Source organism: Adiantum capillus-veneris, chromosome 7 (assembly GCF_014529385.1).
Source record: "Adiantum capillus-veneris isolate H3 chromosome 7, ASM1452938v2, whole genome shotgun sequence".
Classification (NCBI taxonomy): domain Eukaryota; kingdom Viridiplantae; phylum Streptophyta; class Polypodiopsida; order Polypodiales; family Pteridaceae; genus Adiantum; species Adiantum capillus-veneris.
In genome coordinates, this window is record NC_140937.1 from 165,536,669 (window position 1) to 165,550,999 (window position 14,331).

Consider the following 14,331-nt stretch of genomic DNA (forward strand, 5'->3'; position numbering starts at 1 on the left):
GCCAAATCAATGACAATTGATCAGTCCTGCGATGGATAAAATTTGTGATATTCAATCTATTGATGGATTGACCTTGTGTGCCAGAGTCCAAATCACATTGAATTTGGCAAGGAACCTATGTAACATATACAAAACACTATGGATGCGTTGCAAAAAGTTCATCGTTGCTAGGCATATTTTGGATACGGTGTGTTCCTAAATTCATTATCTTATAAACTCTTGGATGTGATCTATTCACAGTTCACGAATAAGGAGTCTTGGACATAGTGTGGTCTCCATTTTATCTTTTTGTATGAGGCAATCAATGCTCAAGATGGCATAATTTTTGTGTCGATGGTTGTAAATCTGAGGTGTATCATTTGAGGTGGGGGACAACCACATGCACTTCACCACCCAACTGTCCTATATATAATCCCTTTGCCTGCTTCATATAGACCTCTTAACCAAATGTTAGCCTTGGCCCTTAGCCTAGCCCTTGGTCTGACATTACTCCCCCTTGGAGAAGCATGTTTGTCCTCGAACCACAAAAGTGTGACATCTTTGTAAGAACACTAATGTTTTCCACAATGGCACCCCTCACAGGTCTAGACATCCATCTGATCGATACATGATTCAATAGGAGGTCCAATGAAACCAATAAAAACATCTTGATTTTCCACATTGTTCTTCCTTAGAAATTGTTTGTGTAACCTATTTATATCTTACATAATATGTAGAATCTTATTTATAACTCACTTCAGTATTTGTAATGAGTTACCACAATTAAGAGGTGTCTAAATGAATAGCCAGGTGGGTCGATATCATAAACTCCTTCCACAATATGTATTGGCATGGATACGTCACAATTCAACACTTATATCCCAAAATTGCCAATTTGTCAAATCTATGTGCCATTGCCCTTGATCTTAAATCAATGGGTAGTACTTTGGCATGGAGTAGAAGCCTTGCTTCTTGTTAAGTCTCTCAAAGCACTTTTCTTTGCACAAAAAGAAATCTTATCCAAAGTAAAGGTTTAAACACACAAAAAGAAGAACTTGAAATTGTCCAACCTTATCACCCCTCTGTGGCCAGTTTTCTTGAAATTCATAAATAAATTCTTGCTTGAGAGTGAATTTCAATCTACTTTTGTTGTTTGTGCTTGAATCTGGATCATAGCCATGTATGCTGATAAATTGAGAGTTGTTCAATGTACCATGCATTCCCTCTTGGCCTGGTTCATACTGACCCCCAATGAAATATCACTCAGATATGTTGCAAGGCCTCCCAAGTTGTATGTTGGTATCATATTCCAAAATTTGGAATCTTCTATGCAATATGCCTAAAATAAAACATAAGGACATTGTAAGAATAAAACATAATGAAGTTTTTGTGCTCATAGCTGACGAATGCTCATGGGCCGACATACATATGTCATGGAAAAATAAAATCAACCTTGTTGAGCTTTCATAGAAAATCGACCTTGTCAAATCATACATTTATTGAGAATCATAAAAGTACCTTAGATTTCCCAATGTTGAAATGACATAGCTTAGGAACTACCTAACTTCATTTGATTGAAAATCCTTTCTTGATCCAAGTAACTTTTGCTTGCCTAGGTGGCGAATTGCTTGAATGACCACCCTTGGCATTGGAACTTGTATCATGACAATTGATCAACTCAAGCACAAAAAAACTTTGTCTAGGATTCATGCCCTAGAAACTATCCAAACCCAAAACTAGGAGATGAAGAAAGAGAGAATCATTCTAGCTTCCTAAAGTGTAAAAAATAGTCGGCCCTATTGAGCATCTTTGTCTCCCTCAGCAAGCAAAGGCATGATAGAAAGAGCTCTGCCTTGCGAGCAAGAAATTTTGCCTCATCTTACCTTACTACAATTGGATGTCATTACCAACTATTGTCAATTATTCTTGACTGCTTTGGAGTAAGATCTTTCACTTGAGATTATGAAACCTTACTAGTCGTCCTTGCCTTTGTATGACACAGCTTAGAATAAGGTATGACTTTGTGGCCCAGCTTTGGGTCCTCCTATTGCTGGTAGCCACTCATGCCCGTTCAACCTAGAATATTTTATCAAAATGTAAAATTCAAAACCCTTTTGATACATCCTTTCAATCGCAAGAAAGCCCCAATTGTTACAAATCATTTGCTTGTACAAATCTTCCAAGAAGTTGCACTTTGTTAAACTTAAGCCCTCGTACAAGCTAAATTTGATGCCAAACTTTATCCACCGCCATAGTCAAATTACAAGATTTGGCCCTGGTATTTCATGAAAATCCAGGCCGAATGAAGCATGCTCCAACACAGATGAGATCCAGAAATTAATGGAACACAATCAGCCATGAACATGAAAGAAAGCAACAGTTTTAGCTCTCATTTGGCTGAATTCAATAATGTCTTTTTACAGCTTATTTCCAAGGGTCTTAACTTTTGATGATGAGATGAAGGGTTGGCTTCGGAATTTGAAGCATAGAGTTGATTTTTTTAACGCTGACAGCATAGTTGAATGGCGCTACATAAACAACCAGGTATCGCTGGCCACTTTGAAGCGCTACAGAAGAGGCATCGTAAGCTACAACAAAAAAAAGCACTATTGAGAGAGAGAAAGTCTACAAGTAGAAAGGGAGCAAGGTGAAGATGTGTGTTACACACACACACACACACACTCAGATTCGACAAGAGAGAGGGAGGAACGAGACGCGAGACTAGAGAGAGAAGGTTCTCTCTTGGTATCCGCATCGAAAAGAGAGAGAAGGGGCTGATTTCAGAACGAATACAGATAAGCACGTCCCTCTTCTCACACACCCGGCACTACTCTCGACGATGATCTCGACTTCGGCATTCTCGACATCGTGTTTTTTCTCAATCTCAGCGTCTTCAGCATCGGTTTCGGTGGTTGAGAGAGAGAGAGAGAGAGAGAGAGGAGAAGAAGAAGAAGAGAATTTTGACATCGTAGGAAACTATCCCAAGAGACCTTAAGATCTAACCGACAAGGAGAGTTGAACTCTTAGACATCTTATTCGAGAGGGATATGTCATAACCAATCTACCACACTTGGGTGATACAAAGGGTATACCATTTTTCTCTTCTTATTGCATGTGCACACACACACACACACCCCAGAAGAATCTACAATATTTTAAAAAAAAACTACAATATCACATCTACGAACGAATAAATTTTGAATTATGAGGTGAGAACCAAAATATGGAGAAATTCAATGTAAATGCCATCTGTACCTAGAGTATTTGAAACCAGGGTTCTTTCTAACACCCTCTTTCTTGACGAATCTGAACTCATCGCTTCTTCCAAAGCCAAAAATCTACTTTCGATTACAATGGAGGCACAATAAATATAAACTAACATAATATTGCGGAAGGGAGAGCCCTTTACAGGTGTCGAAATCTGCCACATGAAAGCTAAACTCTAAAACTAAGAGAAGCCCCTGTGCACACGATATGTGCACACGATAAAGAGGGAGAAAGAAAAAGAGAGAGAGAGAGAGAGAGAGAGGCCGCCTTCGCGGTACTAGTAGAAATAAAAGCAAAAGAACAAGCCGAAATGAAGAAAGGGTAGGAATCCCTCTCACAAATGAGAGACGAAGATTTTCTAGAGTTTTGCGAGAAACAACTTTTCAAGATAACAAAGCGGATTTCCTGGTTAGCAAGAAGCCCTAGCTAACATAACGTACTGAGTTCACTTCAACTCTAAAATACAAGAAGCATGACCATGTCCTTTCCCTTTCGTATCTCGTATACACACTCCAGATGCCTCAATTTGATGGATACAAAACGATCTTCAAGTCGATTGCACTACTAAACCCAGCGTATGCCACCACCCACATGCAATCTCCCTGGCACAACTTCCTTCCAATGGAACTTCTACAGGAGAACTTCGGTCCACAGCATCACCTTGGCCAAGCTTTAAAAACCAAAAACAAAAGCTCTACTCATACTAGACCAAAATTTGACTTCCAAGAAGACAGTATTCTTTCCCATGACATTATTTAAAAAAGAGATTCTGAACAGTTCAAAATAATTATGCAAAAGAAAAGCCATTTGAATTATAATCTTCAGTGTTTCTATAACAAAGGCAATGTTATGATGACGTTCATCATAAGAAAGGCAATGTTAAGAAACGCAATCACATTGATACCATTTCTTGGTGTCAATGCCTTGATAGCTTCAAAGCTCTCTGCATTTCTCTATGACCCATTTAGACTCAACACTTTCGTCCACAGAAAGAAATAAAGGGAGGCATAGGACTTTGAAATGGTATTTACAAGGCACTCCTGTATCTCTGCCATTGCAAGCGCTAGAGAAGTTCTTTACCCATGCAGTGGCATAAATGGAAAACACCCTACTTCAAAAACAAAATTCACTTTTGCGTTTAGGGTGACCATTCATCAGTCAGTTTGTTAAGCCATATCTAGGATAACAGAATGCCTGACACTGCCACTAGTTCAGTCGTATGAAATCAAATAACACAACAAACCTCTAGAAAAATATCTGTCAGTTCAGTGAAAACAAATAACACGATAAAACAAATAACACGATAAACCTCTGCTCTCGAGAAACTAGAACTCATGAGAAGTATACCTGTCCATATTTGTTCCAGCCCCAGCAAAATATCCTGCCAGTATCTAAAGCGTCCAACAAAACCAAGCAGGGTAAGACTGCTTCCAAAAACTTTCAACTTCTGAAAAAGTCCAATTAGCACTAGCTCATTACTGCAATTTTGGGCAAAGTCTTTCACTAACCTGTAGAAATTGCGCTATGACGAGCACCACAGGAGACAGATGTTGCATGCACATTTTCGAGAGCAGGAGTGTCCAAAAGGCGAGGAAGAAGCTGGATAAAACAACAATCATATCTTTGCACAAGCCTCAAGCCGGGGAGTGCTGAACTTTAAGAAAACCCTTGGACAAATCACATGCAAGAAACCACAAAAAATACCTCAGCTTGATCGCTTCCTGTTCCAAGTTGACCAAATTGATTGCCCCCAAAAGAATATACATCTCCTGATTCAGTAATACACACAGTATGCCACAAACCAGCCGCAACAGCCTTGACTGGCAAGCCTCCTAAGGAAGACACATAACAAGGACTAACTTCATCATCTGTACTACCCTGACCACACTGCAAAACCGCAACACACCACTGTACTGATCATGAAATGTACGTGAACTGGCAAAGTACGAATGCCAGCATTACAAGTAATGGCCAGATTCAGAACGTGTAGTTTTAGAAGAAACCAGTAACCGTTGACAAGTCCAAGTTCGACTCCGGACAACACCTAAACATTACACTTGTTGAGAAACATGAGTACTGTGAAATCTCTGAAAGATTCGTGGTACCAGTAACTAACGCACCCAAAAGGTGGCTAGCAACACATACTAAAACAATCGATCTTAAAACTCTCGACACACTCAAAAAGTAGGCACACTACTCTTTGAGCCACTACCCACGTGAGTCCCCAACAATCCCCCAACCTCTACCAAACAAAGATTGCAATTTGGCTTGCCAGTACCTGACTTTGAACAGCAGTTTGTAAAACATCGCATCAATGTGACACTCTTCCAGCTTGAAACTTCAAAATCTTCAAAATCTACCCTTGCACAAAAAAGAACCTTGCAGCTTGGAACAAATGTGTTATCCATTCAATCTCATAAGACTACACAAGATTCTCACAATGACCACCTAGGGTCCAAATCAATGAGAAAATTTAGGATTGTTTATAAAATTGTAAAAAACCAAATTCGAGAGGCCTGGAGGCCCCGTGGTATATGATACTTGCAGAGGCAACATACAGCAGCAGCCTGAGATGAACCTGGAGGCATCGTAGTAATCTCAGCACCAGTGTGCCCCTTTAAAAGGCCTCGGTCATGTCAGGTTCTGCTGCTGCATCTCTACATAACCTGCTAAGAACATTCATTTGTCACAGTTCCAAAGAGCTTCGAGAATAGGAGAGAACATCATGTAGCAAGTTGGATTATGTGAAAAGCAGAACACGAGAAACAAATGAACATGTACCGAGAGAGAGGCGTAGTAAAACCTGAACTTTGTTGAAACTCCTCTAGCGCATGACCCTCAGGGGAAAAACAGTCAAAACAAGAAAAGAAACTGAGGTGTGATACTACCAAGAAGCCAAACAGCTCTGCTAAATCTTACATCCCCTTACACTCTCTACTCCTAGAGAAGGCGTGATTGTCAAAAAAGAATATCCTACAGACATAGCCGCAAAGCAGGACTTATACCTCTAAAACATATAGCAATTAGAACCTCATTGTCATTACCTACAGTTACTTTAACCTTTCACGCTTGGCATACCATAAGTCAATTCCTCAGATAACTTTCAACTTCAAGAGCACAGCACATTGATAAAGTTGATCCGCATACCTGACCATATAGTCCCCAGCCAAACGTCAGTAACGCTCCAGCATCTGTAGCAGACAAAAAGAAAAACTTTGAGCATAGCCAACTGCAGAAAATGGCCAACTAAATTTCTTTCTGGGGGCGAAGGGCGAACGGCAGGGAAAAGAAAGGGGAAGGGGGGGGGGGGGGAAGGGGGGGGGAAGGGGCATGTTGTTCCTAACCGAACAATCCCAAACAATCCTTTTAAGTAGAAATCTCACCGTTCAAATTTAGCTGTAATATTTCATCGTTTTTATATCATTTTCATCTGGATTACAAACCCATGGCCATGAATGGTGGGCAGTCCATGCAACAAATTACAAGTCATAAAATAGTGCGACCTTGATCACAAATGTAGAGCAATGAATGGTGATCGGTCCATGAAACAAAAGCAGAGCCTCATAAGTAATGAAGAAGGTGTGGACTTTTGGGGATAGCTCGTTTTCCTCCGTTGGATAACGCATTCCAACATAAGATTGATTCTTTGTTCCAATTGAAGTAGGGCAATCATCTGATAAAGTGTTACATTAATCGCAAAACCACTAGGCATCCACCTCAAGTTTCAACAATGAGCGATTTGTAACGATCAAGAATAGGCTCTGTATAGTTGTCACCTAGTGTTTCCATGTCTCAAACATCTCCATCGAGATGCTCATTCAAGACAATAGTAGGGTAGCCTTACGACGCGTTTTGAATCTGTTGCTAAATTGGCTTTTATCTAAAGGAAAAATCATTCTAAAATGAATTATGGAATTTTAAGTGAGGTTTTTTCTCACTAGAGACATCCGAGTACATATATTTCTAGTGCATTATTCAAAGTGATGATGGGAGCACTATGAACGGGAATATCCATAAGGCCACCAAGAACAGGTACTTCCGATGCGTCACATCGAATGGGTGACAAGGAGCATCGGGAAAAAGTATTCGACCATCCGAGAACAAACATCTATGATGCGTCATGGGATGGGTGATATAGAGCATTGAGAAGGAGATTGTACCGTAAATTTCGTGAGAAAGACTAGGTGATGGCTATTCCTGATTTGCCACATGGTGGGTGACCGGGGCATCGGAGAGGGAATTATCCATAGTCGGGAGGAAATTCGAAACGGTGTTAGATTTGTGCACAAGAATGAGCAAGCACTTGAATGAAGATGGGTTCAAAGGAAACTTTGAAGAAAAACAGATGCTTTCTAAACAAGCGGGTTGCTTTTCCATAAAGAGGTTTATGTTAGCATTGCATCTATGCATGAGATTGCATCCACGAACGCCTGGGTTGTGAGAGCGTAAGCATTGTTTTCAGCTTATAAGGTCTTACTGAGTTTTTAGCAGGTTCACACTATTTTTAAGAAAGGCCAGCTGCCTAACCAGCCAGAAACCAGTGCCCCCTCTCTCTTTATCTTCCTGGCAGCCCACGATGTCACAAAGTGATGACATGGCATGACCTAAGGGACGGACTCCGGAAAAGAGGGGTCAAAACCCTACTGAAAGATGCAAAAGAAGTTGTACCAACTTGCAGAACCTATCCGAGAGGCCTAAAATTAAAAGTCATCAATTTTATAAGTTGTTCCAACTTATGGGGCCCTATCCAATGGGGCCTAAGGGACACAAGGCTAAAAAGTAGCATGGAGGGCTGATGATGTGGCAGTTGTACTGACGCCCGCGAATCGCGCTAATGATGTGGTAGGCCGTACAGATCTCTGCAATGTGCACTGCTCCTGTACGGATTTTTGCAAATCGCGTTGGCTGCTCCTAGCGCTAACTTTTGGGCCAATATGCTTTTAGATTTGAAGCTTTTCATGTATACTGCTTTTGGAAGGCCTAGGGCCTATAAATTGAGTGACAAGCCCTCAGTCCCGGGCACGGGACACATGAGCTTGGAAGCACTGCTGAGAAGAGGACCCTCGGACATTGTATGTTGTGAAGAATTAACAATAAAGAAATACCGAAAGCGGCGCCAATCTCTGGGGGCATCTCTTTGGGCGCAGAATTATGATGTGCCGTGTCATCTTTCTCGGTTCTTTCAGTCTTCTCACGTGTGTTGTGGTAGATTCTCAACTTAGAGTGTCCAAGTCTGTTACAGTGGCATCAGAGCTCAGTCTTCTATAAAGGATCCGATCCCTTTACTCACAGCACACATGGATCCAGTGGACGAATCCCACAAGAAGAAAATTGTGGTACTCCACCACTCTGGTTCGGGAGAGAATAGTGAAGATTCCAATGGACATCATCCATCTTCGGAAGGTTCGGAAGAGTACGCGCCATCTCCACCTACTGAGTGCGAAAGGATGGAGAAGCAACATCAACCTGCAAAGGTTGACGCTTGTGCCTAGCAGATGCTTCAATACTCGAAGGATCCTCAAAATGCGAAATTTTTTGTCAAGCACCCGCTTGACGAGATGCATTCCAGATGGCGCACCTCCATTTGTTCACCTCTGAAGTTGGCCTTGAAGAAGATGACTACACCAAGGACTCCCGCTCAAAAGGTGTACTCAAAAATGAATTCGAGGAAGCAGTAGAACGTCAACAAGCTCATGAAGACCAAGACGTGGCCAAGGAAACAAAGTCGAGCAAACGACTAACCAGCCTAATTGGGTCGAAGATCTACTTTTGAGAATGCCAAGAAGGCAAAGAAACGTGTGACGTCCAATTCATCCTCATCCGAGAAAGATCCAAAGATCTCGGAAGTATTTTGATGGTTCAGACAAGGATTCTTCTTCCTCGGATAGTTTAGATACTGCTGAACCGATGTTTTCAACAAAGAGGAAGCACTTTTATAGAGCCAACCAATATAATTTTCTCGAGAACAAGGGCAAGAAGCCCAAGGAATTTGAGGAGGGTGGGCAAGCAATAAAGTTAGATACTTTTTCTCGTTTTAAGGATACCCACAAGGCCCTCGCTTTTATCCAACAGTTTGACATCACGTACTCCAGAGGACGCTATTGAAAGCGTTCCAAGGTCCGGAGGACGGCATCTTACCTCAAGGGAAACGCACAAACCCGGTGGTCTACCCTGCTTCTACGGAGGGAGGCACCAACGAAGTGGCTTCAGTTCAAGCGAGTTTTTACTTCCTCGTGGCTACTCAAGAATATGAAGGCGATGTGATCACAGCTTGAAATCATTTGAGGATGACCAAGGAAGACACACTAGATACTTACTGTCAAAGATTTTGAAACACTTTCTTACCGGCCTCTTCTTTCAAGAAAATCACGTGCAGGCAATAGATAGAGCGATTTTGTTGTGGTTTACCTAAGGAGATATGGCATTATTGTCTACTGCAGAAGTCCAAGTTCATGCAAGTCCAAGTTCATGCAACAACTGATGGGACACGCAAAGCAAAGGTTTGCAATGCATGGGGACACTCTTATGTACCCTACAGATAGATTGGTCACAGTTCGGACCAGACAAGATATGAACAACAATAACCAAAGAAAGGGAAAGCAGCAGAAAAAGAAACCTTCAGGCTCTCGATTGTCAGCGAAGCAACGCACCGAACACTTCAGAGAGGTAAATGTTACCATTGTGGGGAACAAGGGCATGTGTTTACCAGGTGCCCAAACAAAGCACCAAAAGAACAATCAGAGGACAAACTAAAGAGTTCTAAAGCAACGGAGGACAGAGCAAAGAAAGGAAAGACAAAAAGCACAACTGGTAGTTGATTTTGTGGGGTCCGACCGTGAATAAATGGATGAAAGTACGAAGCTTTATAGGGCGTGGGGCAAAGTACAAGATCAAGATGCCCTTATCTTCTTCGATAGAGGAGCCAAGGCAAACTTCATTTCCACTGAATTCGACAGGATGTTGCCATTACACCTGTCATAGACAAACTTCGGTTGCATTGTCAGGGGTATCTAGGACCCGAGGACTTTACATCATGCCCTTGGAGGGGTGTGACGGGAATCCCTTGGTTCCATAAGAACAATGTGGTGGTCGATTACAAGGCGAGAAAAGAAACTTTGACGAATGAAAAGAGTAGAGATATAGTTCTTGATGTAAAATTGAAGGGCGGGATAGTCCCACTTGTATCGGCTTCGACCATTTTTAGATTAATGAGATCCAGTCTATTTGTTTACTCGATCTTCTTACATGAGATAGATAACAAGAAAATGTGCGTATGAGGAGAGTGACCTCCTCAGCGTCTTGAAGACCACACAAATCATTTGATTCCGGGCAATACGCCACTGAACCGGCAACCTTACAAGATAAGCAGAGCTCAAAACGAAGAAATTATGAACGAAGTGAAAGAACTCTTAGAGAATGGTCTCATTCAACCCAGTATATCACCTTGCTATTCGCCAGTGTTGTTGGTTTTAAAGAAAGATGGATCTTAGAGAATGTGCATTGACTACATGGTTCTCAATAAAATCGTAATCAAGAACACATTTCCAATACACAAGATCGATGATATACTGGACAGGTTACAGGATTCTACTTGTTTCAATAGAACAACCTAAAAAGTGGCTATCATCAGATCAGGATTGCTCCTGGAGATGTATACAAGACCACATTCACAAAGTCCTTTGGATTGTACGAGTATTAGGTGATGCCTTTTGGTCTCAAAAATTGTAACAAACTTGGACACCCCAACTCAAGCTTCTACCACGACACAATAGAGATTCACTTCAAAACAGTCCACAAGAGACGACACGGCCCGATATAGTTATGTGCCAAGGGATATTGGCCCCAAAGATTGACGCCCCTTTCAATATTTATTTTTATATTTGTGAGCAAAGTACAATGAGCCCGCGGGTGCTCGCTACAGATGCTCTGGGAAGTGAGCCCTCTTGGGTCACTTATAAAGGTTTTACAAGGGTTGCTAAAAGCAAATTCCCAAACGCATTAAACTTCAAAAAATGTCTCCCAAAAGCTAGCGCTGCCAAAAGCAGCCAGCAAAAATCAAAGAAATCTCAGAATTTCGTACAGTCTTGCCACGTCAACATGCTTTTCGCTTCTTATAAATGGCACCTAAGCCCCTTGACAAAGGTTCATAAGTTGGACACGCCACGTCATCAATTTGTGATATACCCCCCTCTTGAAAGATTTATAATCGCCCTTGATTACGCCTACAAAACAGACAAAGGCCATAAATTGTCTTAGTAGACACTTAATGTTAGTACCAACGACTAGGCACAATGTAACAGACTTGGACACTCCAAGTCAAGAATCAATCGCGACAGCACCAAATAACCACTTCAAAACAATTCACAGACCACAATAGATTTGCACTGGCCCGGTGGAGTTCCGTGCCTAGAGATATTGGCCCCAAAGACTAGCGCCCCTTTCGGTATTTCTTTATGTATTAAATCAATGTCAAAGTACAAGAGCAGTTAAGGTTTCACTCTCAGACTCTGCGTCCACATGCTCTGAGAAGTTAGCCCTAAACCACCAATATATAGGTTACAAGGGATGCCAAAAAGCTTAAAAATCAAAAGCAGTTTCTCTCTCTCTCTCAATGAGAACAAAATAAAGCTAATTCTCTCTCTTTCTCTTCTCAATTTCTCTTGCGTAGCCAAAAAGCTGCTCAAATTGCGTAGCTTGCTTTTTTTCCAGCCTCCGCAAATTCCGGGAATCCGTACCTGCTGCCACGTGGCATGGCCGCCTAATTTTAGGGTTTCTAGCCATTTTAGAGTTTCAGCCAGCAATCAGGGTTAGGGTTTACAAAAATTAGGGTTTCTAGCAAAATTAGGGTTTCTAGTAGAAATTAGGGTTTGCAGGATTTTTGGGGTTTCTGTTGTCAGTAGCCACGTCATCACTTTGTGACAAACCACCTTTTTCTTGCCCTTTCCGAAGCTTTGTTTCTTGCTTCGCTTTTTACCTTTTCTATCTTCTTCGCTCGAACCTGAAGAGCTAGAAGAACTCTAAGATGAAGAAGAAGAAGAACTAGGTACTCCTTCAAATCGAACATGCTTCTTCCGTTTCTTTGCCTTGTCAAAAGACGACTGACGACCCAAATATCCCGGGAAGTCGATGCTTTTCTTCCGCTTTTTGCCGTGCTTTTTGGTTTCTTTTGCACGTCAAAAAGCTGAGCAATCCGTGCATCAACCACCTCTTCTAATTCCTTCTCTGAATATTTCTTGTGAGCAGAAGGTTTCTTGAGAGTGGGTGTAGTGGTTTTCTGCCACTGCTCATGCACTTCTTGAAAAGAAGTCTCGCTCATATATTTTGCAAATTTTGGGTCCTTCGAAAAATTGAGCATCATCTTCGTTGCATCACTGATCAACTGGCGACGCTCCATCTCTCGCCGCTCCGCCTGAGTAGGCCGAGGCGGGCCATACTCTCTGCCGGAATCTTCGTTGTGATCCCTGCCCGTATCTCCAGATGCAGAGGGAGTCGACTGATCCTTGCGTGAAGCCATAGGTGCCGCAGAAAAAAAATTGGGGATCGGATTTCTTGTAGAAGAGAAATCGGCCGTGCTCTGATACCACTGTAACAAACTTGGATACTCCAAGTCAAGAATCAACCGCGACAGCACCAAATAACCACTTCAAAACAATTCACAGATCACAATAGATTTGCATTGGCCCGGCGAAGTTCCATGCCTAGAGATATTGGCCCCAAAGACTGGCGCCCCTTTCGGTATTTCTTTTTATATTAATCAGTTCAAAGTACAAGAGAGTGGGTCGGGATTCACTCTCAGACTCTGCGTCCAGATGCTCTGAGAAGTGAGGCCCTCACCACTAATTTAAAGGTTACAAGGGATGCCCAAAAGCAGAGCCCCAAAAGCTTCAAATCAAAAGCAATTGCTCTCTCTCTCTCTCACAGAGAGTCAAAACTTGAAAGCAAAAGCATTCTCTCTCTCTTTCCCATTGCGTAGAGAAAAAGCAAAATTTGTATCGCTCATCATTTTATAAAATAAATATAAAAAAAATTAATTTAAAAAATCCAGCCCTCGCCATTTCCGGAAATTAGGGTTTTTGGCAGAAATTAGGGTTTGCAAGGATTTTAGGGTTTCTTGCAAAAATTAGGGTTTCTGATGTCCGCCACGTCATCACTTTCTGAAATACCCCCCTCTTGAAAGCATTGTAATCGACCGCGATTACGCCTGCAAAACCAACAAAAGCCATAAACCGTCTGAGCAGAAACTGACTGTTAGTACTTACGTACTAGGAACACACATCTAGCACATGTACAAAATCGACAGTCACATCACACGACATCAGAGGACATCACATGACATTCAACGTTCATTCGGATCTTAGACCATGATTTATCGGCAGTGTAGCTAGCAATCACATCTAGGTCCAATCGGGACCTCATCGATGTCCGATTGACTAACCCCTATTGCAACCATGTCTATTCGTGATCAATCAGACCAAAATGCTGCATGCACTCAAAAGAAGTCAAGAACAAATCAGTATCATTATCAGGAATTCCATTTGATAAAGTCATCCAACAGAATACTGTCAGCTCTCAGTATTTCTGAAGCTCAAAGAGACATCAGTGACTTTAGTATCAAAATCAAGGCATTTGTTGACAAAGGAGCGGAGTAACTCCCCTCTTGTGCATCCCAATGCACCAGATCTTCGGCCAAGCTGAATTTTTGGGTTCCGTTTGGAGTAGACCATGCTAAACCAAAACATCGAGGTAAAGTTTCACAATCCGAGGAGTATCTGCTAGGTCCTCCTCCTCCATCCACTTCGCATCAAATGCAGGATGGTTCTTGAACTTAACCAAGAATTGCCTTTGGACTTTACCTTTCTTCGTATCCGTATGTGCCAACATCTGTTCAGGGACAAGGGTCTCCTCGTTTTCTTCCATTGCACGTTGCTCATCTGGCTCCCCATCATCAGGCACATCACCATTAACAGGTTTCAAGAGACTCACATGCAATGCATTGTGAATCCTCCAAGTATCTGGCAGTTTCAATCGGAAGGAGACATCATTTATCTTTTCAGTAATCTGGAAAGGTCCGTAGTATCGTATACT

The 14,331-nt window shown here is 41.9% G+C and overlaps 1 protein-coding gene and 1 long non-coding RNA gene across 5 annotated transcripts in view; both read right to left on the reverse strand.

Moving 5' to 3' along the window:
• Positions 1-800: 800 nt before the first annotated feature.
• The window catches only part of LOC147454992 (Regulator of chromosome condensation (RCC1) family protein), a 32,433-nt gene continuing 18,902 nt past the window's right edge, over positions 801-14,331 (reverse strand). Inside the window, exons 6-10 of one of the 4 annotated variants that reach the window (XM_086516847.1) lie at positions 6,394-6,437; positions 4,951-5,133; positions 4,755-4,845; positions 4,594-4,637; positions 801-1,318 (exon numbers count right to left, since the gene is read on the reverse strand). In XM_086516847.1, coding sequence (XP_086372973.1) covers positions 1,184-1,318; positions 4,594-4,637; positions 4,755-4,845; positions 4,951-5,133; positions 6,394-6,437 — 497 coding nt within the window. In that variant the 3' untranslated portion in view covers positions 801-1,183. Of the gene's footprint in view, positions 1,319-3,557; positions 3,917-4,593; positions 4,638-4,754; positions 4,846-4,950; positions 5,134-6,393; positions 6,438-14,331 lie in introns of those variants that run through there. The other 3 variants (XM_086516850.1, XM_086516849.1, XM_086516848.1) reach the window with 3 other exon arrangements.
• On the reverse strand, positions 5,132-6,325 carry LOC147454993 (uncharacterized). Its single transcript, XR_015188724.1, has 3 exons — positions 5,825-6,325; positions 5,525-5,602; positions 5,132-5,290 (listed from the first exon to the last, which is right to left on the reverse strand). It is a non-coding gene; the product is annotated as an uncharacterized LOC147454993 (long non-coding RNA).